The following is a 22,911-nucleotide window of genomic DNA, read 5'->3' as shown; positions in this document are numbered from 1 at the left end:
TGAATCCAGATCACACTGAAGCGAAAAACAATAGAGACATGCAAAAAAACACTCACTTTTATGGCTAAATTGAGCAACTGTGGCTGAATACACAAAAGGAACAGCTCTGCGGTGGCTGAACACAGTATTTAACATAACTCTTTTTCATAGCCCAGGCTTGCTAATTAAGCCGGTGAAAGCTATTGTACTAGAAACTTAGCAACAAAAGGTTGTGTGTGGAGGAAGGAAATGGTGTACTTGTGCAGTTATGTATTTCTAAGGGTTTATCAAATCTGCAGAAAGATCAAGCTATCTCTCAGGACCACCGTGTGTCTGAAAAAATACAGGAAGTGCCTTTGCCTGACCTTTATACACAATCAGAAGATTCCTTGGCGGTGCTTGTTTTTGCAGACTCTTACTCCACCTCAGGAATGCTTTGGAGCACTGTGTTTCCCTGGGGTTTGGGGATAGGTGAGAAACATGAGCAGACAGACAGGCTGGTAATACACACAGCATTGGACATATACATTCTGCCAACTGCTGGTTGAGTACCCTAAAAGAGTGAACAGTCGGAGATGTCTATTAGGTCAGTTGTGGCGCTTGCAGGGAGGCTGCACGTTCCAGCACTCGGCACAGGGCTGTGACCCAGTTGCTGGGGCATGGGGCAAGGGCCTGCTCACAGCTCTGCCACTGTCCTCACGCAGGACACTTGGCCTCCTTGAGCTCCAGCTACTCTATCATGCTCTCATTCTCTCTCTCTCTCTCTCTCCCCACATGGACAAAAGATGGAGCCTAGGTTTCTGATTGAGACCCTTCAATACCTAAATTAGGTCTAATAAACGCTGGCTCCAGAGGCACAAATTTTCTGGAATAAGAATTTGATATTATTTTACAGTGATAAGGATGATGATTGCTACTACTACGGAGATTTGTTGTTTTCCTTTTAGTTGAATTTAATTTAGATGCAAGTTCATGCTCTTTCAGCAGGCATGAGAGGGGAGGGAGAGAGTGGGACAATATGATGTCTTAGAGAAGAAAAACCACCATTTATTTTGTCACATTTTTTTACATCATCTTCTTCATACAACAGTTTCATTGTAACACTTAATACAGTTTTAAAAAACACCAAGATTACTTGCAAAATTATATATATTTTAATATCCAAAAAGTACATTGCATATATATAGTAGCAAAAGCCCCATTTTCATGGGTAATTTCTTCATACTTAAATTTTGTGATTATTGCAGTAATGTTACTTATAAACAACCCAAAAGCACTAAGACCTAAACTGATTAGCTTGATCTTATTTTTCTTTTTTTGTTAAATAATGGCATCAGTGCTTCTGTTTAAAGTTATGAGCAGACTATAATGTTCTGGTTTCAGGCTCTCATCCTGCAATCGGATGCACATGGACCAAATCTTGCACCCACACAGAGTCCCAGAGGTTATGTCTAGATTAGATATTTGTGATCCTGTTAATTGGCTCCCAGTTAATACAAGTTAGCTAATAGGTTGTAGATGTAAGTCTAACCCATGATAGACATCTGTTCTAAAACACGAATGATTGTGGTTTACCCTTCTGTTTATGGCACCAAACCACCATTTGTGGATCATCAAATTAGCACGCGCAAACTTAGAGGTGGCTGAGAATTTTCAAATGTTTAGCATTTAAACGAAAACCCATAGCAAAAGTCTTCAAAAGATGTTGTGAGAAGTATTTGATAATTTTCCCTGTGAAGTGGTTAAAATGTTTCCAAAGTTCCAGATTTTGGTGAAAAATAATCACAATATTGAAATAGGTCACTTTAAAATGTCAATGTATGTTTTCAATCAGCTTCAATAGAAACATGTTAGCTAAATTGAGTTAATTTGCAAACAACTATGACGGGCTAATACAAGAAAAAAAATCTACTCTAGACAAACCCAGGAAATCTGGAAGGTTCTGGCTAATTTGGGAGTCAATTATGGATCCAATTGCAGGACCAAGACTATCTCCAACAGATACATTACTCATGTCTTATTTTTTTATTTTTTTAGCAAAAAAGTACAAAGCTACAGCCCAAATGTACAGATTGAAAAGATGTACAAATTACATTAAAAACACAAACAAAAACAACCCACAAACAACTGAGCTGATAGTAAAAAACAAACCTGCATTTGTGACCGAGGTCAACTCGTTTTATTTAATCTCTCTTTTAAAACTGTGAGATATAGGGAAAAATAACTCTGCATAATTTATACAGTAATTTGCCTTCTGATTTGTTGACCCTTTGAATGACGGTCTGACAAACGCACAGCGTTCGCGAATCGGTAGCATTTAGCGATCCCTAAGACTCTGGCAGAGCTCAAGGGCCTGCTGTCATTTATTTTACTTCACTTTTGCTTTCAAAGAATGTCTGTGCTTGATATTAGGTTACTTTTTGTTCTGGTTTCTGATGTTTCTGGAGTTAATACACAGTCTACTGAAGTTGTACAGCCTAGAAAAGTTCCTTCAATGCCCTTTACTTCTTAAAATATACATGTACATATATATATATGAATATATATATTTTCTAAATTTCCAGTTGGGTGAAAATCCTCATCTGCCTTAAAGCTAAGATTCCAGTTGTGGTCCCCTGCAGCCCAAGGTCCTCGTGACTTTATGGTCAAATTGCCTACCTTCTTCAAAGTGAGAAAAAAAAAATGTAGTCATCTTTTCCTAAGACCCACAGTTGGGTCTATGTCTTGTCAACCTCCTTTGAATTCTTAAAAATTTCTCTCACCGAAAAGCTAATAATCATTCCAGGTAAGGTGAACAATCTTCATAGTCAATTCCTACAGAGGACATAAGCATTAAAAAATAAAAATAAAAAAGAAAATGCAGAGTACTGGCCCAAAGAAGCATCCATCTCTCAGTTCAAGACACAAGAGGCAAAGTTACAAAAGTAAAAGGGTTGATCCAGGAATAACCAATATCCAGTTTTAATTCTTGCCCAAGAAACGCCACAATTATCCATTAAGGGTCCCCCCAAAAAACATAAAAATACCAGAAGTAAAGAAAAAGTCCAATGAGACTGATTAAGGCCACTTGAAGATAAAAGCATCTAGTAATAGCTGCCCAAATGTGGTGATACATGGGCGTTGGGATGGCGAGGGACATTGGGGTTTGGATAAATGCTTCCAGTAGGGGAGGTCCAATAAGGTGAGGCAGCTCCAAAGAAACTGGATGATGTGACAGGCATAGAAGAAGGGTGTGGGGGTACAAAGTTCACCTTCTGCTGATGGGCATGGTAAGAAGGCATGTAGGAGATATCTGATGGATACTTGTACATTGACGATTCAGTGGGGTGAGGCTGGAGAGCCTGGGCAATGCCATGAAAGTCAAATTTGTAGGCATACCTTTTGCCATGCACTTTGGTCATAATGTTCTTATCATAGTAGTATCGGAGGGCTCGGCTCAGCTTGTCATAATTCATATTGGGCTTGCTTTTGCGTTCTCCCCAGCGCCGTGCCACTTCATCAGGGTCCGTCATCTTGAATTCCCCATTGGTCCCTTCCCATGTGATACAGCTGGCGTTGGAACTGTCCGACAGCAACTCGAGGAGGAACTGCCACAGTTGGATCTGCCCGCTCCCTGCAAAAAGCAAGCCAAATGAAAGGAAATGACATTGTGCTTCCTGCTTAAAAGCAAAGACAAAGGCAGGAAACAGAAGGACTATCTCGATCTTTACTGGGAACTGCTCCTTCAAGCCTTAGAAAATCTTATGCAGGAATGGATAAACTATTCCCAGCAAACAAGTTAGTCAACCCTTTGTTCTGTTTATGAGTTTGAGGTCAGATTAGATTTCATAATGGTCGCCTTTGGCCTTAAAATCTTTGAGCTATTCATAAACAGGCCTTTTCCCGAGCATAGCGTTCTGCAAAATTTTTCTCTGAATGGTTGACAGTGTATTTCAAGTCTGAATTGCTTACTCTTTACCATGAATATTAGTTCGGATACTTACAGTTTATTTGCCAGTTGGTAATCTGAGATACATAAGATTATTTCTTCCCCAGATGAGATGACTTCTAGTTTTATTTGGTGTAGTTATACTAACAGTGAAGGTAAAGAACCTTATGAGGGTGTTTCTTTCACTATTGCCTTCAGACTACATCGGTAAGCAATAGTGTCAATGCAAAGTGCCTATAGTTGGCCCTCTCTTATGATTAAACCCATTTTTTTGAATTTCCATTACTACTCCTAGCAGTATAGGAGTTTGTTTAGTTCAAGCAAGATTTAGGCAACATCTTAGTCCCCAAAGGCAGGAATTGTTTCCTTCATATGACCTGCTGGGGTCAGTCACTATGTTGTGACTTTCAGAGATGTTTTGTGCCTTCCTTGCTCTTAATCCGCAGCAGACACTGGAGAACAAACCTGTGCTGCAAATCTGAGAGAGTGTGAATTAAGTCCCCTAAAAGGCTCTTCTTTGGGAATACTAGTGTGGGGTAAGCACATTCAGGATGGTGATTTTATCCTGATAAAGGTGATATTGCACCAGTTTCCTTACATTACTGTGGTGATTTTTGCAAAAGCAGTTTTGAGGCCACAACTACTAAGACCCATGGCCCTCACAGCCTACCCCAAAAGCAGACAGCTACTCATTCAGTACAGACTGTAACAGTAGATCACATGTAAGTGACAATGGTGGTCTGGAGTTTAAGAGGAATTTACCTGGATTGGCAAGACGGCTACTGGTAGGCCCCAGGATTTGATACGGATCTAAAAAAAAAAAAAAACAAAAACACAAAAGCTATTTAAAAACATGTCTCATCAAAAAGAAACAACAATTCATTATTATTTATTCTAGAAACAAGATCAAATGTTCACTTTCTTGCTTCACTTGTACTGCCTTTTCTCCTAGGCTATGGAACAGACCTGATGTGTCTATTTTTTTTAGCAATAAACCACTAATTATTTATGGAATCCAAAATGGCACTGTTGTTCTGACAGTGGTTTCAGACTTGCCTGCTTTCAAAGATCGTAATCTCTTTGGACATAGCCTACACTTACGTGTCAATTAGAAAATTTAGCTGCATGGAAAAAAACAAGTGTGGGAGAGCAAAGAAGTAACAAATCAGAAGCAAATATATTTCTTATAAAAATAGCTGGTCAACAGATGAAATTTTCAAATTCACTTGTTAACTGTCCAGCTTGCTTCTCTCTGCGGTCAATGAAAAGTTCACCCAACTCTCCCTTGCTGAAGCAAACAGAACATTAGACAAATGAGAGTAACAGGAGTTTTATCACTGGCTCCAATGAGGCTGAGTGTTTCTTGAAAACTCCACGATGCATTTATTAGGAATGAATTCCTTCCCTTTTTGTGGGGCCTCCTCAGCTCTAATGTCTACACTTCTCCTTTGCTTCCCTCTGTTTTTGGTGATTTGGATCTACAGCATTTGCTCGTGGATTGAATTGATGCCAAACGAACCAACCCCCTAAAAAAAAGAAAGATAGAAAGCAGCTGTGCAAAGCAAAGAAGGTGGTGTTTAGCTTTTCAAAGGCCCCTCGGGAAACTAGAAGGAAACACCACTGCTCACTGTCCAGCAGGGTTTGCTTTTCTTATTTGGTTTTCTTTGACGCTGGGGAACCCCCATGATTCTGTTTGGAGATGCTTCCATTGAACATCACTGCAACAGAGCTGAGGGGTTAGTGAGCAGGCACTGCACTGCTGCAGCACTAACAGTTCCGTGCCTTTAACTGCTTCAGGACCCATTGCACTGCATATCATGATGCTTCAAAGGAGATGCAACTGATGCTAGGCACTGCATGTGACTCAGCTGAAACAAGGATGTTTCTTTTGAATGGGGAAGGACAATGCAGTAAAATAGAAACAGTTTGGAACAATTGCTGTCACTGCAGGGTCACAATTGACTCATAATTCTAAGACTTCCCTGTAAGGCTCTGCATGTTTGTTCTGTGTCCATGGCTGTTGCTGGTTGACACATTTATTCTCCCAATCTAGTACAGTTACTTAGCAAACGCAGTGGTGACACAATCAACAGTTACCTGGTTGGGGCCGTTGCTGTTCTGTTGTCTTATTCACATTTTGTGTCCCTGCAACAGGAGGGCCTGTAAAAATAGGAAAGATCTTATATGTACTAGAACAGACAGGGAGGAATGGTAAGACAAGGTATATTGAACAGGAATTATAGTGACTGGGAAGTTTTCTAATCCTAAGAGCTGGTATTTTTGAGGTTGCACTAGAAAAATAAAAGGTTTCACTGGAAACTTAAAATTTAACCGTAAAATGAAAGTACGTAGACTAGGCAAGGAAAAATATTATGTAGATACCTCATTCATTTTCTGTCTTTTATTATAAATTAACTCCCATTCTAGTTTAGATACTTGTTTTGAACAGAAATTGGAATTCTTTAATGTATAAATTCTGACCTACTTCTGTGTTGGAACTTCTTTCAACATTTCTTTGGAAATGGGAATACTTTTTTAAACCAACCTTTTTAGGCAAACAAGTTTTGTTTTTATTAAATCAAACATTTAGTTGAAAATATCATGGCCATTTCTATAAATCACTTCAACATTAACATCTGTTTCTCTTCTTCATATCATTTCTTGTAACAGAAGACTGTAACTCAAAGACTAGTCTTCACATTTAGAGCACATGTAGTTCACAAAGCTGCAAAGCAAAGGAAGCGTAATCTGACAGCCAGGTTCAGCCACATTTATTTGCACCTCATAGGTTCTTGTTGAGGGTCAAGTGAGTCCATCTTGCACTGCTGTACGGAGATATGCCATAGCAGTGGGAGCAGGGGACAGTATGGCTTGATATCAGCTAGTTAGGTTAACTAGAATACAGTCTTTAGGGACAAGGAACTGATATTTCCATTGAGAAGTCAGCCCATGACCCAGAGTGTATTGTGAATTCAGGGACACATTAAAAACAGTAAGAAACAAGAACAGTTGTGTGAGTAGCAGTTCATGTAGTAGGGGCCCTAGCCGCCTGCTTGGCTTTGTACAGAATCTTACTTTCTGAAAAGTAGAAGGAAAGTCTGAGAATCTGCCCAAGCTGTCTATATCTGTCTCTAAAAATACTACACCAAAATACAAAGAATGTGGTTACCAAGAGTTTCTGTTTATAGGGAGGACCTGATGCTGGCTCCTTAATGAAATCTGGGGTGTAGCAGAGGTTTGTTCTACTGTAACAGCTGCAGTTGTCTTTAATACACGATTCAATGATAAAAGTATTTGTGTCAATTTTCTTTTCATAACATAATTCTAGCTCTTGTTTTAGTATCCCTAAGTCCTCCACAATTCTGATGCTCATAACACAAGCCGACCACGCCCATCTTTCCCACAGTCTCATTTTGATCTTCCATTGCAATTTGTGATTCCCATTGGGACAACTTACTTTTGGTGAGGCCAGAATTCATATTACTGCCCCATCCTGTTCTCCTGACTGCATCATAGGAGGGATCTAATGACAAAAGACAACAGGCACAGAGGGGTTGAAATCAACTCTTCCCAGAAAAAAAACTTGCAAGAATCTAGCTTTGTATCTTGGTCCCAACTGCCTTGGTATTATGCATATACTATTGTTTTTCCTCTCCCGCATCTCCTGTGCTCCTGCTCCCTCACAGCCAGGCAACAGGCTGCCAATGTGACAGGACAATGATCAGATGTGACACCTTCTGATCATGAAGAAGTCATTGCACTCAGTGGAGTTCAGAGTGCAGCTCATCCCATCCAGAAGGAGACCTTCTTTCTCATAGCCCAAGATGACAGAAACGGGCAGGAAAAGAGGACGAAATTTTGTGTTATTCCACACAACTGACTTGAAACACACAATAAAAAAAAAAAAAAAAAAAAAAAAAAGCTATTTTAAGATGGAAAGATAGGAAAAATGGCATCCTCTCAGGTGGAATTCAAAACACCCCTCTGGCCATGCTGGTGGGCAGGAGTGGGCACTGCCCTGTGCCCCATCATGCCATACAGTGTGTCAGAGCTGTGCAGCTCCCTGCGGAAACATCCCAGGCACTTGCACATTCCTCCTGGTGCTGGGAAAGCCGCTGCAGCTTTGAAATTACAGCCTTCTAGTTATTGGCATGAAAAGGAAAACAGAGAGGGGACGGGAGAGGGGAAGGGAGGGGAAGAGAGGGAGAGAAAGAGGAGGAGGGAAGAGAGGAAAACGGGGAAAAAGAACTCATTTAATGTGCCTGGTGTTCTTTTCATTTTATTTATTTGCTTTTTTTTTTTTTTTTTTTTTTTTTTTCTGACTAGAAACCGCAAACCCCAGTGCAAACAGATCAGACTGAAAAACAAACTGCTACGGTTTCAGGCTGGTACAAAGAGCACTGCAGGACATCTCTGGAGGAGGGAGGCGCAGCCCCAGCCGTGCTGTCCCCGCTCTGTGGCCGGGCATGGAGCAGCAGGGCTGGAAACTGGCTGGCAGATGGGTGCTGCCAGGGAACTTTATCCACAGCTCAGTCCTTGGCAGCTGTCATTGCTGTAAATAAGCCGCTGTTTGCATGGGTGGCATTTTCCTTGATGGAAAACCATCGTGCAAATCCTACCACGGCTGAGCGCGCCTGGAGCTCGGGCTGCTGCTTTGTCAGTGACTGAGATCAGGAGAGCAGAGATGAGGTCTGGAGTAACCACTGGCTTTTCCCATGTCCTCTTTGCAGCCAGCCTCTGACTTTCATTTCTCCCCTGGGATATCCTTTATAAGTATTACCAGTAGAGCTATTAGAGAAATGTTTTGGGAAATATTTTGAAGACAACATAGCAGTTCTGAGTTGAGAGAGAAAGGGAAAACCTCATAAATTTCCACAGATTGTGATACTAATGTACATTTTGGTTACCTCAAAAATAGTTTTGCTATTATGTGATTTTAACGGAAGCATCACTTACATGGTGATCCTGTTAAAAAGAAAGAGCAATTTTCCAACAAAAAAGATATTTTCAAATTGGGAAAAAATCCTTCCCAAAAAGTAGCAGGACTCCTTTTGAAAATTTTCATTTTTCTCAGATTTGTGTCAGAAATTTGACTGAGGCGAATCAGCTGCCACAGATGGGTTGGTTGATTCACATGCATCAGCATGCTTTGGGTAAGCAAATAGGCCATCATCTGGATAGATTATCATCCCCCTCCTCCTCCAGATGGAGAAACTTGTCACTGAGGAGGAGTCTGCTTTGCTCACAGTGTCACGGAAAGAATGTGGCATGCATCTCCTGCAGTTTTTTTAACATTACGTGACACTACCACAATCAGATGTGCTGACCAGGTGTGTGTACTATGGCTGTTTGGGCTTTAAAGGATCAAGGCTCGGTTCTCCAGAGAAGTATGGCTAAGCCCAGGTTTAATCCAGGTTTAGCATGCCTCAGACGAGTCCCTTTGCCTCGGTTTCCACGTATAGAATGTATTGTGATGTGTGGGCTTTTATAGGGACAGTCACACTCAGGATGTTAGGATGAAGCTGTTTTGACTGTGACTTCGCACCAGTGAGAAGGGTTAAACATAAGAGCAATACAGGCATTGCTATTGAAACAACGTGTTCACTCAGCTGGCACAAGTTTCCAACTCTTTCTTTCTTTCTCTCAAAAAAAAAAAAAATCAAATCCACTAAGCTATTTTTGTTTTGTTTTCACAAAAATCCATGCAACGTGAAAGAACCACATCAGCCCTCCCAGCTTCCAGGCCCAGACTCTAAAGCTGAACGTGTTTAAAACAAAATGGAATAGGCAGAGCCAGGGAACCTATCCAGAGACTCGAGTTTCTGCAAAAACAATATCGTTCCCAGGACCTGACGCCCAGTGGCTTGAAGAGATCCTACAGAACTCCAGCCAGACGGTTAGTTACAGGGAGAGTCTTATCTGTCATTAAAACCACTTGGATTTTACACCAAAACTTGCCGAGCTATGGAAATTCAATTAAAAGATTTGGAATGAGGTTATTTTCTGGTGTAAATCAGCAAATACCTACAGTGAAGTAAGGGGTCAATTTATACCAGCAAAGGATCAGGTCCCTCAGTCTGTTTTAGACTCAAAAGACCCGGTGGAACAACAGTCCTGTGACAAATGTGTATTCAATACAAAATGGAATTAAAGAGCACAGAATAAATCATAGATGCTTTCAAGAAATGTCATTCTGCAGCTGTCTGGTTTATGTCCAGAAATTCCCCAGAATGAATGCATACTCTATTATGAGTAAGGTAAAGGATATTAATAATGCTTTTCACTTTCACAGCACCTTTCAACTAAGGATCTCACAGCTTTGCAAACATTCATACTCACAACGTGCCTGGGAAGAAGGTTAAATATCGTTTTATTTATTTACATGCATAAACGCTCTTTCCTCAGCCTTAGCTGCCTTTTACCAGATGAAGTGCCTATCCGAGAAATCTGACTGTCGAACACACCATGTGGCATTGGTCTCTGGACCTTTCCTAACCATTCCTTATACTTTTTCACCCTAGATTTTTCCTCAGCTCCTACCTTGCCAGCCTCTGTACCATTTGGAAGTCCTCGTGCTCTTCTGTGCAACACACTTTTCGAAGTTTATTGATTCCTCTGGAATTAGATGTAAATGACAAATAGCACAGTGGTGGAACAGTCTGCTAGGCTACACAGAAGGCTGGGAAAAGGCTTAGGACATGTCAAAATCAGTGAGATCAAGCCTGACCATCAGGCAGGCTGTCATGTAAACATCAAGAGATGAGCTAAAGTATCCAGATCTCTGCAGCTTCTTCTTGTCAGACTGCCTGGCACAACAAAGGAGGGACTTGATGTAGGGAAGAAGATGAGGAGTATGTCCCGGGCATCTCCTGGATGAGTTTCGGCGACAGGGAGGAGGAGAACGGCTGCACTTTGTACTGTACGGCACTGCAGGAGAGAAGATAAGGCAGGCTCCACCGAATCACTAGCCCACCTTCACAGACCCCCCCCCCCATCTCTCTGCTTGAATGCTACTTTGTTCCTGTTCCCCATACCTCTGGATCACAGTTAGTCTAAAATAGACTAATAGGCTTAAATATTACTGTGGGCTAGGGACAGACGGACAGATACCCACAAGCTCATTTCCCTAGGAAACCAGGCTTAAAATCCCCAAGCAGACTTCCACACCACAAGAAGACCATCCCAGATGCCTAGCAGTTGTTTAAGCTTGAATGCAGTCCAATGAACAAGCCATTAGGGAACCTGTGTTTAAGATATGATGTATTAGGGAGCAAACCCTCTCTGATAAGCTTTAAAAAGTTTTTTTTACAAATTAAAAGAAATGGTGCTTTATAAATCTGAAAGCTTGGGACAGAAGGGAGAAGTGGAGGGGGGGGGTGCTCAACTGAACAATAGGCTCACAGTCCCAGTACTTCCTGAGCTGCTCAGTGAGTGCTGACAGCCCCTTCATCCTGCTTTCTCCGTAGGAGCTTTTTCAGTCAAGCCAGATTCAGGCACTATTTTGTGCTACTAGTCTGTCCAGGAGAATGACAGGCACTGGGCCCATCATTATCCATCTTTTTGATTATTTATTTTTTTTTCTTCCAGGATGGATACAGTGGGTCTGGGTCATTTATGGACCAACCACTTTATAGGCACTATAGTATAATCTTCTCTGAAACACCATCTCTAGCTGGCATAGGATCCCAGTTTTCAAGTACGGTTGGGAAGAAGCAGCACGGCTTATTTATTGTGTTCATGGCATTACTGGCAGCAGCAGCAGTGGTTTCCCAGACAGGCACTGTCTGCTTTTTGAACTGCTGGGGCTCACCGTCAAGGTGTGGGGTGACTGGTCTGAAGATTAGCTCCCGCAGTCAGACCCATGGGCAGTATCATGCCTGGGTTAGCACAACAGCCACAGGACTGCATGTCCGGATTCAATAGTGTCGCAAATGTAACACGGCAGTGTCTAAATGCTGAGGTCTGCCTGAGGAAATCCTGTCCCCGTTGCATCTCTCATGTGAGGGGCCCCGGGAGGTATTGGAGAGGCACCACTGGAACTCACACTGTGGCAGAGCTGAGCAGGGTCTCAAAGCCTTCCAGGAAGCTTTCATCCCCTGAGGTGGGATTTATTCCTGGAACCAACTTTTGTAGAAGGTGTTGGGGGAAACACACATGCAGCAAACTCATGGGAGCATCTGTATTCCCCAGCATGGTAGGAGCTAAGCAGTAAAAAGAACTCCCCAGTCTCTACCTAATGGAGCTGACACCTCCAAGGAGATTAGGCAGCCAAAAGATGGAAGGTGGCTTGTTCTATGTCAAGGGGACAGAGCCAGGAAGAAAATAAAGGTAACTAAGTCTCCCAGGTGCCAGCAAATTGTCTGACTGCTTACCATCACTGCCTCCATTTCCCTTTGAAACACACTGGCAGCCCCTGCCCCAGTCTGTCCTGCTGGCTGGGCTGAGTAATAACAACAGCAATATCTGCAGCCATTGAGCAATTCTGAACCAGGGAATCTTGAGGTGCTTTACAAAGAAAGGTAGGGTGACTCCAGCTCACATGACACAAAAAGACCCCCCAGAATGAAATACAGAATGAACTGCTCCTGAATACCTTCTTAGTTCGTTAGGGAGCACAGGCATTGCATTAGCAGGCAGGACTTGGCCTTACAAACTTCAGTGTAGCAAATCAGGGGAAGGAGGCTGCAAATTTGAAGTAGGTTATGGAATCCATGGGATTCTCCATACAGAATACGTTCTGGTTTTTGCAATGAGTCCTCCCACTTCAGTAGGAAGAAAGATCCTGGCTTAGTGGCTGGAATTTAAATTAGAGTCTCTAAATGGAGAAAGCAGAACCAGGTGTCCTCAGGGATCCAGACTTGTGATTAATCTAAGTGGTCACTTGGGGTCTATTTTGTGGCAACTGGTTTAGAGAGGGAGAGAGAGAAAGGAGGGCATGGGACCATACTGCTTTTCCTCCCGAAGTGAGGTAGTATGTGGTGTCTAGGACTGGCACTATTCTGGTATCCTGGAAAAATCCCAACGTAGGCGCATGGGAACAAAAAACACTACTGCTGCAAACCAAACATGTAAGCAAGACCTGCCAAACTGCTGAGCGTCCAGCCCTCACACTCCTGTCATTTAACCTGCTGGAGATCGCATTGAAGAGGTGGAGTTGTGTTTAAAGCCAGTTGGAGAGAAGAAACCTAGACTGTGGGTTTCTGGAGGGGCAAAGAAGCCAAAAACACCTCCAGCTCCTCCTAGAAACATTAGATGGATTGTTTTAAATCATGGCAGCAAACAGAAAGGTTGTAGAGTCAGCAAGGGCCTTCCCAGGCCCACTCTGGCTCAAAGTGTAAGTGCTAAATGCTCAATACACACAGTGCAAAACTTTACAACATCAGCAGTACCCTAGATGCATTTTTTCTTAGCACAAAGCAGTAAGACTGTGGGTGCTGTCATCTGTTTGCAGGAGGTTGTACACTGTGGCAGAGATGGTAGAACAGAAGGGGAAAGCAGAACGGAGTGCAAGGAATCCTCTGGCCTACACAAACCATATGTACAAATTAGTACTTGGCATCCCTTAACAATTAGCCCTATGGCATCCAGGTATGAGCCGCATGGAGTTCTGTGTACAGAGACCTCAAAATCTCACCCACAGTATCCATTCTCTTGCAATGAATTACTTTTCAATTTACTATTTCTGCTAATTAAAATAATTAGTATGTATGCCATATGTCAGGCTCTGTGTCATTCACAGCCAACGTTACTATGGCTGTTCTCATGATTATGTAAGACTTTCCAGTGCCTTCCAGCACAAAACTCATTCGTTTCTGCTTCAAGACCACAATGTCCTTCTCCTGCTACAGAATTACCAGTGTGTGGATCATATGTGGAATTAGGTAATTCTAAGTCTATCCAGTAAGAGGAAGCAACTAGCTGAGTACAAAATAATTTCAAAATAACTTCTATGGTACGGCCCCATTCTCAGACTATCTGGTTATTTCACAATTAAAAAAACAAAACAAAACAAAACTAAACTAAACTAAAAAACACAACACATTTATTATCAAATAACTCTGCATTGCTATTAACCTGCTTTACAGATGAGGAACTGACATGGTGATCACAGAACCAGGCTTGGAACAATATTGGGTTTTGACTCAAAGTCAACTCCAACCAAGGGAGAAGGGACTATGTGAGACCTGGATTTACACAAGGAATCTGAGGCAGAGCATGCATGTGAAGAGGAGGTTTAACTTGGCCAGTCACTGTTCAGTTATGCATTGGTATCTGTAAGGAAATACACACCAAAGCATTCAAACTTTTCCATTTTAACTCCTGTCCTAGATCCAGTTTTGGATCTGAGCACCGTGTTGAAGCCCACTTTGTCCCAATGTCAGCCAGGATCTGGAGCCTAAAAGAGTGCACGCACAAGACTAGGGTGCAGGATTTCCAAAGGGTGATCCGAAGGAGCTGCTACACACAGTGGCTCTACAGCCTGCAGCTCTGCTCCCCCACTTGCAGGAGGGTTCTGGCCTTCCAAACTTGGAGTCACTCCCAGTTTGCTTTGAGCTATAGGCGACAGCCCCCAGTTGTGCGAGCGGGGCTAGAAAAACATCCCCAAGCCATGCAGCGGTGGAACTTCCTGATTCAAGTCTGAGTTACCCTGTGCAATGCTTACAAAGACACATTATAAAGAAAAGGAGGAAGTAGTGAGAATTTTTCAGTTGTTGTTGATTTTTTTAATAACAGCAGCAGAAATCCCAGTGCGCAGCCTGTGATGAAGACTGTGTCCTAAGAATCCCTCCCTGAGGCAGCTTTGTAAAGCACTCACTTTCCAGTCAACACACACAGTCACACACATGTTGCTGAGCCATGCGGGGCTGCAGACATGAACAGCCACATGCAGACAGGCATACTACAGAGCAAAAGTGCAGACACACAATTGCATGTTGTTATAGGCATGCTTCTGAGCACCCTTCACACATCTAAATGCACGTTCATCTAAAGCACACATACCAATGTGCACAAATATGCTCACAGCGCTGCACAAGCACAGAAGCAAATGGGGCAGGAGGGAAGTGAAGGGTTAATGCGTTTGCTGCATACATATATTGAAAATGCACAGAGACAAATGGAGAAGTAAAGAAAAAGAAACGCATATTTGCAGAGAAAAAAGCTAGACGCAGCAATACACACATAAGAGAAAAGGGAAGGGAAGACACACATGCGCACACTTTGCAGCAAACATTTTTACAGCATTTGCCCATTTAACTCATTATCAGGAAACACATTTACTCTTGTCTTAGGAAACAGCAAAAGTACTTCCAAGAGCTTTTCACAGGAGGGATTGCACCCCAGCAAACATGTAACCCCCCCCCACATGTGCAAAAACATTGCTTGCCGTGCACCCCAGGCAAAAAAATAATAGCTCTTTTGCTGGGAGAAAAGGAAGGATAATGGTTACTTAGAAAGTGCTCCAGACAAGCTGTCAGGTTGAATTCAGAGAACTGGAGTCTACTCTGGGACAGCGCTGGCTCAGGGTGATCCCTTGTGAGTTGGGTTTCCTGCCTGCTACAGCTTAAAGACAACGATTCTTTGTTTCCAGTTTTTCTGGTGAAAAAACACACGCCTGCCTCCGAAGAGGGTCAGGGAGAAAGCAGACAAAACACTAACTCTGGAATTTCAAAGGAAAACAATTTAAAAAAAAAAGAAAGAAAAAAGAAAAATCCAAGAGTGCTAGCTACTGTCTCTCCTGAAATCATAAATCCCTGCTTTGGCCACACAGTCACAACAGAAGAAGCACCAAAAAGCCTCCCCTTTTTCTGCTACCAAGCTAAAAACGGATAAGGGATATTTCATCATCGGGCACACAAATATCATCAGCAAACCCTTTAGTGTGTGCAGTTAAGAGGGCACAAAGCTGCAACTGCTCTTTCTCTGACACAAATAAGACCGGAGGGCTTATAACCTTTGCTGCGAACAAGGGGCCTTGCTGACATACCCAAAAGAAGAGTTTACTGAAACTGCTTAGTAGTTTTCACATGATGACCTTTTAGACCTGAAAAAATGGGCTTTTCAAGAGAAGAATTTTATGCAGGAGTTTGAGACTACTTCCCTGTGGGAACCTTGCTGGTGCAATTGTGCCACCTGGGGTCTGTTTGCCCCTCTCCCTCCTGTCCCTAAAACTTTTGAACTTGTCACCTGAAATTGTCATCAAATTTGACAAGCGGTCGTGCTGAAGAGTTTTAAAGAGTTCCTATCAATTTAAAAGAAAGAGAAGATTACAGCCCAGACTGGGAGATAAGCTGCAGCTTGGGCTCATTTTGTTAGGTACCAAGAAATCTGCATGAGAAAGGTGTCATTAATGCTCTGACATCAGGAAACTCTTCCCTGGGAACTCATAATGAACATTGGTACAAACCTGCGGGAAACCATGCTGTGTGAGTTTCAGAGCTCTCTGGTTTATCTTTTTTAATTTGCCAACAACTGAATAAAACATACAAGCAAATACAACTTATATCCAAACAAAAATACTTATTGTTCACGAGCGCTTTTATAATGCAAACATAAACACGTAACAGCAACGGACAAAATCCTTAAGACTTGTATCTTACATTCATGTATTCACAAACGAATCTCGTTTATCTTTGAAATTCCAGGTAGTGCATCAGCTTTTTCTATATCCTTCTGCAGAGGCAGATATTTACTAGAATTTAGGTTGGATTTAGGAGACTTCAGGCAGTCCTCATTTACCACTGTTGTAAGCTAATTATATTGCCTTAGGCTGATCCTGATGTATGCAGGGATAAAGACCTGTGCTGAACCCAGCATTATAAACAAGATGGTATGTAACCTGCAGCCTGGAAGCAAACAGCCACACATAATCGCTCCCCTAAATTCTCACATGTGGTGTGCTGGTGTTGCCCTTATCAGCCGAGCCTTCCTTCATTCTGCTTTGCTGCTTCACTGCACAAATACCTGCTGCAACGCGTCCCAGCGTATGCTGCTAAGCACCACATCTACAACACCACACATGTCGGGTTAGACACATGTAATTTTATATATCAACACCTAACAGTTCTACCTCTTTAGAAATTGTCAGCATTCTCCTGCTAAGAGATCAGCACCTGGGTTCAAACCCTGCACAGCATTTAGGCTTGTATATTAACCATGTGAGTTATGCAGACCCTAGCACACATGAAAGTAAGCATGGACTTTAAAAATGGGTTGGACTGAGGCCTGAGCTCTCACAAGCATACAGGGCACAGCCCTCTGGCCTTCTAAATGTCATTGTATGTGAATATACTTTCCATTTCCCTATGGAAACCTACTTAAATGACACCACTCTGAAGGCAAGTAATTTAAAATCTCCAGGGACTTAGGTAGATAATGCAGCCTCAGATTCTTCTCCCATGTCTCCAGTACCTACAGTAGGTCGGTCATTACTCCAAACAGTCACGGAAAATGAAACAGACCATCTCTCTAGCGGAGTGCTGGGAGAGGGACACAAATCTTTCCATTCAGCAATGAGAGCAACCTCGTTTCATTTTCCAGAAAATTGTTCTCTCGCCAAAAAATACTGGTGATTTTCATTACAGCAATTTATTTCTCAAAGGCAGCTGAAGACAATTTGTACCAATGACGCTAAATACCATACTTTTGAGTGTTTATGAGGCTGAGGAGCAAAGAAGCTTGGGCAACAACAAGAGTCCTTTGAACACGACCAACATTCTACCTACACGAATCTATGAACAAAAGAAATATGCTTTATGCACCTATGCACCAGCTAGATAAATTTACAGTATCTGTTTCTGTCCTGTTCAGTTCAGCTCCCCTAAAGAAGTACTACAGGTTCTTCTGGCACATGTGTAGAATTGGCATCACAGAAGAGAAGTGAGGGGGCAGAAAATTGAAAGAAAAAAAGGAGAAAAGCCTGCAGCTGCAACCAGACAAGGCAGTTCTGTCTCCAGAGCCATGGCATTAAAGTCAGGCCTGCGACAGCAGTGCTGCCCTCGCTGACTGTCCTTGCTGCTAAGCCTACAACAAGGTGGGGAGGGTAGAGCCTTATGCAGCTTCCCTCCCAGGCTCTGGAACATCTGTATCTGCCTGTGCTGCAGCCATACCTTTTATTGCCACGTAGACTGGCTTTCACAGTCTGTGCATGGAATATGTTGCATGCAGTGGAAGCATATGCAAAGCATGCAATTGCCCCTGGAATTTGCACAAGTAGCATATCTGCATTAGCTATGTGTTCTTGGAGAGTGTGCAAGCAAAATTATGGGAGAGTGAAGAAAACATCATTTTTTCCTGTCTCTGACATGCATTGTGCTATTCCATCACCTCCTCCTGCTCTGCTTTTGTATCCTCGAGGGAAAGTGGCTAGAAAGATTTGATTGTCTGTTTTCATTCACAGACATAGAGAGGAGAAAAATTTACAGGGTTACTGTAACCTTGAATCTACAGGGCTAGATACATAATGCATTAACATTTAAAAAAAAAAAAAAAAAAAGTTTAATCTTTTGTGAAGCAAAGTTGACAGGAAAATACTTAAGAAAATAATCATTTTTTTTTAACCTTAAATTCCTTTTCACCATCATTGTGAAGCCAGCCCATTAAAAAGCCTTAGAAGAAAGCAAAGAAAATGTTATTTTCTAATGGACTGGACCAAGACTGAGAAATTCCAAGTCCAGTTTTATGTCCATTACAAGTTATATTGGACAAGACACTCAACTCTGCTCCCCCAATTCCTTATCTGTCAGCCTGTCATGTTCACATGCCTCTTATCCTGTCATCTTATCTCACTAATAATATTTGCAGCATGAATCATTTACAGTAAATTGAAATCGGTCAGTTTATCCTAGAACAGTATTCAAACGTTAAATGAAGGTGAAGGAAACGTATGCACTGTAGGATGAAATGGAAGAGTAAAAGATGGGATTTCAACATTTCTATGCTAGTTCTTAATTTTTATTTGAATATCCCTTGGGTGTATTTAGTCCTTTATTGACACATGATGAAAGTACCACGTAAAGTAAAAATGCCTGGCTGACAGAAATCAAATGCAAAGTTCTTTCAGCTGCACTAAAGAAACACACTGGAGGGTAGTTAAAAGTGGAAGGAGGGGGAGGAACATTTTTCCCCTCAAATTTCTTTCTGCCTGAGTGACTGTAGGCCCAACTTGGAAAGATAAAGTGTATAAAAAATTCAGAGGAGTGCAATTTTACATGGAGCATTTCTCTTTAATAAAAAAATCACAGCTTTCTTCCCTTTATGTTTATCAACCACCTGGCCTGAGAAAGAAAGAGCATGGTCTTGGATGCATGTGTTTATGGGGGAAATTGTGGGGGAGCACGTGCATGTGTGCCTGCTTTATTCAAAGAGGAGCTAGCTAAGCTTTTATTAATTTTAAATAGATGACTGTTAGCATCAAAACACTCAGTCACAGAAAAACCTGAATGGCTTTGTCTTTGTAATGTACCATATTTTATCAACTAATGCCTGCCTCATAAAGAAAGAACAGCATGCCAGGGAACAGAGCGCTCAAGTGGATGGTTATGTATTGGACAAAAGAAGCAAAAAGCATAGAATCATAGAATATCCCGAGTTGGAAGGGACCCATAAGGATCATCAAGTCCAACTCCTGGCACTGCACAGGTCTGCCCAAAAATTTAGACCATGTGAGTAAGTGCACAGTTGCACAGTCCAATCACTTCTTAAAAAAGCAGCACTGATATTGTGTCCAGGGTCCAAGACAGATGTTGGAGATGAAATGCAGTGGCAGTGTGGTACAACACGAGAGAAGTGCTGGCTCTGAGAGCAGTGCTACTCAATGAAGCAGCCAGATACACCATGTAGAAGCTTGTTAAATGTGTGATCTTGGTTTGCTGTAGCCTTTCAGTGAAATCAGGTTTTGTCTTTCTCCAGCTGCTTACATAAAAGACTTTCTGCCTTTCCCCCCTGCTCTTTGAAATACAAACTTGTGGTTCATCAATGAAGCCATGTTCTCCTGAAAAGCACGGAAATGTTCATTTACTAGGTGAGGAAATTCTCTCAGAATGAGGGTACACATTAAATTTCACACCTTCACCTCAATTTTTTTTTCAAATGGAAGCACTGAACACTGTTTAGTGAATGAAAACAACATCCCTGCACTTGCACTAAGTGAAAGCAAGACTAAAGTCAAGTCTCCTAGTCCCACATGGCAAGTTAGTGAGCACAGGAACAGATTTTTGCACTGTAACACCCTGCTTGTCCCTTAACAAGTCAACTATCTGATTGTGACTTACTGTCTTAGCTAGGTAAGGGATGTGTGTCATACTCATTACAACAACTGTCATTATTTTATCATCACTAAGAATCCATTCATTAAAAATAAGAAAAAGGAATAGGACTGTAGCTGTAGAGGAAAACCTGAAAAACCTGACTGAAGGATATAAAAATAAAAATATATATTTTATTGATATAAAAATATCAAAACCCTTACAGAGCCCAAAATGTTTCATTAACCTCTAAACTTCAAGGTTTCTAAATTCCATCTATATGATCCATGAATCTTCAGAATTTCCAATAAAGTAAAGATTTGGGAATCATCTGTTTTTTGAAAAAGAAAATTCAAATGTTTCAAAATGAAAGTGGCAAAAGAATACACTAGTTCTCCTTTGCTGGTTGAAACTAATGGACAGATTCATGAATGGTTTTGGAAGACCTGAGTGGCTTTTATTCCATAATGGAATCTGTTTTGAGAAAATTGTATCCATTCAACTACAAATTTATGCAGAGAGGAATACTGTCTCAGTCCTTGCTGTGTATCTGAGATTTCAAACTGTTTCACATAAAGAACAGAAAAAATGCCATCAGCTCATCAATTCAGTAACACGCAAGTGTGAAAATGACAGATATCAATTTTATGCCACATCATTGGCCAGAGAAGCAGAGATGTGACTTTCAGGATGGACAGGGCTTGCAAACTATTCCATTTTAAGCAGGTCATGCATGCACTGATCACAATGTTTTCATGCCAAGGACATTACAAAAAAGGCCTACTTTTAACCCAACCAAAAATTATTCCACAAGCACAGGAATCCAGGACATTTATATGCAAAAGACTGACCTTCTTTGGTGGCAAGACGTGAGGAAGCTTCTGTGTGGGATGGAGTATTGTAGACCAGCAGTGAGCTACCTGTAATGAAAAGAAAAGGAGTTATTGTACTTTGAGTGTACTCTGCCAGCGGGGGAACCATTCAGCCAGGTAGAAAACACTATTTCTGGGATCTAAAGACCAAATTTTTCTGGCAATTAGGCACAGTTTCTATGATAGATAAGAAGTTTGCCAGGAGTTGGACTTGATGATCCTTTGGTCCCTTCCAACTCGGGATTTTCTATGATTCTATGAATCTTTTAAAAGTGTTGTAGCTGTATGTCACGTATGTGCTACTGTTTCTATACTTGTAATCAAAACCAAGACATTTGCCTCCTTCACAAAGCACTTTAAGGTCCTCTTTTGAAAAATGATATAAAAGTGGGAGGTTGCATAGTACATTTATACAGGTACAATATGTACCACAGCAGAGCCTTCATTACAGTGGCACAGACTATGTACAGGATAAGGAAGAAGCTTTCCTCACCCTCTCTCGCTATGATAGAGAAATTTCCTGTTTGAGGAACACACAGTAGAAGTGACATGAATTGCACTGTCAGGACCTGAACATTTTTAGAGTGTCACATGCTTGGTTTTGGGCTGACAGCTGCACAAATCTGATCAGTATTCCTGCATCTGCCATGCTTTGTGCAAGGTGGCTTTCTTGGTTCGGAGTGGTCTTTCCATCAAGTCCAACTTGAAACAAAAACACTCAAGAGGAGCACAAAAAAGAACTCATTATAAGGGTTTTTGTTTTGCACTGTCTGTGTTGGAAATGTTCCTTCCTAAGCATTTTACTTTGCCTCTCCCACAAACTCCTGTGGAAGTGGAGGAAGAGGCCCTGCAAGCTCTTGGAAGCCAGCATGTAATACACATTTCATGGTTGTCTAGTTATATGTGTTTACACTACATAATTTCTAGGCTCACTTTTCCTACAGCTCTTTGAAAAAGTTTCCACTGCATCAGGCAGTGACATTCTTAACAAGGGCCAGGGCCCTTCTCAGTAAGGACTGATGCTGTGACCTGGAGCAGGGCAGCAATCCTGCTGCGGGCGGGTAGGGGTGAGAAGTGCTCTCACAGACACTTTCTGCTCTTCATATCTACATGTCCCTCTATTCAGTGAGACTCTGTCCCAGTTAAGATCCTTCATAAGCTTTGTCCTAGGCAACACGTAGCAAACTACAGATTTCTTTTTATGACTCGCTGCCCATGAACATCCCCAGATTCTTTGGCAGGACCAGGAATACCTCTTTTGCAGGTACCATAATACTAGGTGATTAGGATCTTGTGATTAAGCCATGCAGTCCCCACATTTCTCTAATCCACATGATCCCAAATAGCACTGACCTCACTTGCCCCTCAATAGCACTCACAGTATGTCTTACTTTCCTGCGAGAACTGAGGATTAGGCATTTCCCTGCCAGAAGTAATAGCCGTTGCAGGTGTTGGATCTTATTAGTCCTGTGTTCCTGTGTTCCTATAGTTTTCTTTTCTTCCCCAAAAGCAAACAAAGCCAAGACGTGCAAGCATGTATGCAGAGGTAGAAGGTATAGAAAGCCAGGGCTGCACTAACTGGGAAAACGAAACCTGCTCATAAAGACCAGAGGATGTATGCTACCGGAGGCTGCAAGTCAGTGAATGTTTTGAAAGACCAGGATGGATAACATGGTAAACTAAGAGGGAGAGTTCAAAAGATCCCTGAGATACCTTGAACATGAGGGTTACAGATAGGTATAGTGATTGTTACAAATACTTAGCCTGGCAGGCATTTTGCTGCTGCTGGAGGAGCTGCAATAGCTTTGTCCACCTAACTCATGTTTTCATCACATGGTTTCTGGCTTTGGTGCTTCTTTCTTGAATATCTGTGGGGAAACTCCTGTCC

General features: G+C 41.9%; 1 protein-coding gene across 4 annotated transcripts in view; it reads right to left on the bottom strand.

The window, feature by feature from the left end:
* Positions 1–1,005: 1,005 nt before the first annotated feature.
* Positions 1,006–22,911, bottom strand: part of FLI1 (Fli-1 proto-oncogene, ETS transcription factor) — an 88,784-nt gene continuing 66,878 nt past the window's right edge. For 3 of the 4 annotated variants that reach the window (XM_084301565.1, XM_084301566.1, XM_084301568.1), the window contains 5 exons: positions 21,003–21,071; positions 7,365–7,430; positions 6,005–6,067; positions 4,670–4,717; positions 1,006–3,592 (listed from right to left, as the gene is read on the bottom strand). In XM_084301565.1, the coding sequence (XP_084157691.1) occupies positions 3,063–3,592; positions 4,670–4,717; positions 6,005–6,067; positions 7,365–7,430; positions 21,003–21,071 (776 nt within the window). In that variant the 3' untranslated portion in view covers positions 1,006–3,062. The remainder of the gene's footprint in view (positions 3,593–4,669; positions 4,718–6,004; positions 6,068–7,364; positions 7,431–21,002; positions 21,072–22,911) is intronic. The other variant, XM_084301567.1, reaches the window with a different exon arrangement.

Source organism: Netta rufina, assembly GCF_964035555.1.
Source record: "Netta rufina genome assembly, chromosome: 25".
NCBI classification, from domain to species: Eukaryota; Metazoa; Chordata; class Aves; order Anseriformes; family Anatidae; genus Netta; species Netta rufina.
Note: the sequence above shows the minus strand (reverse complement) of the source record. Positions and strands in the feature narration are given on the sequence as shown.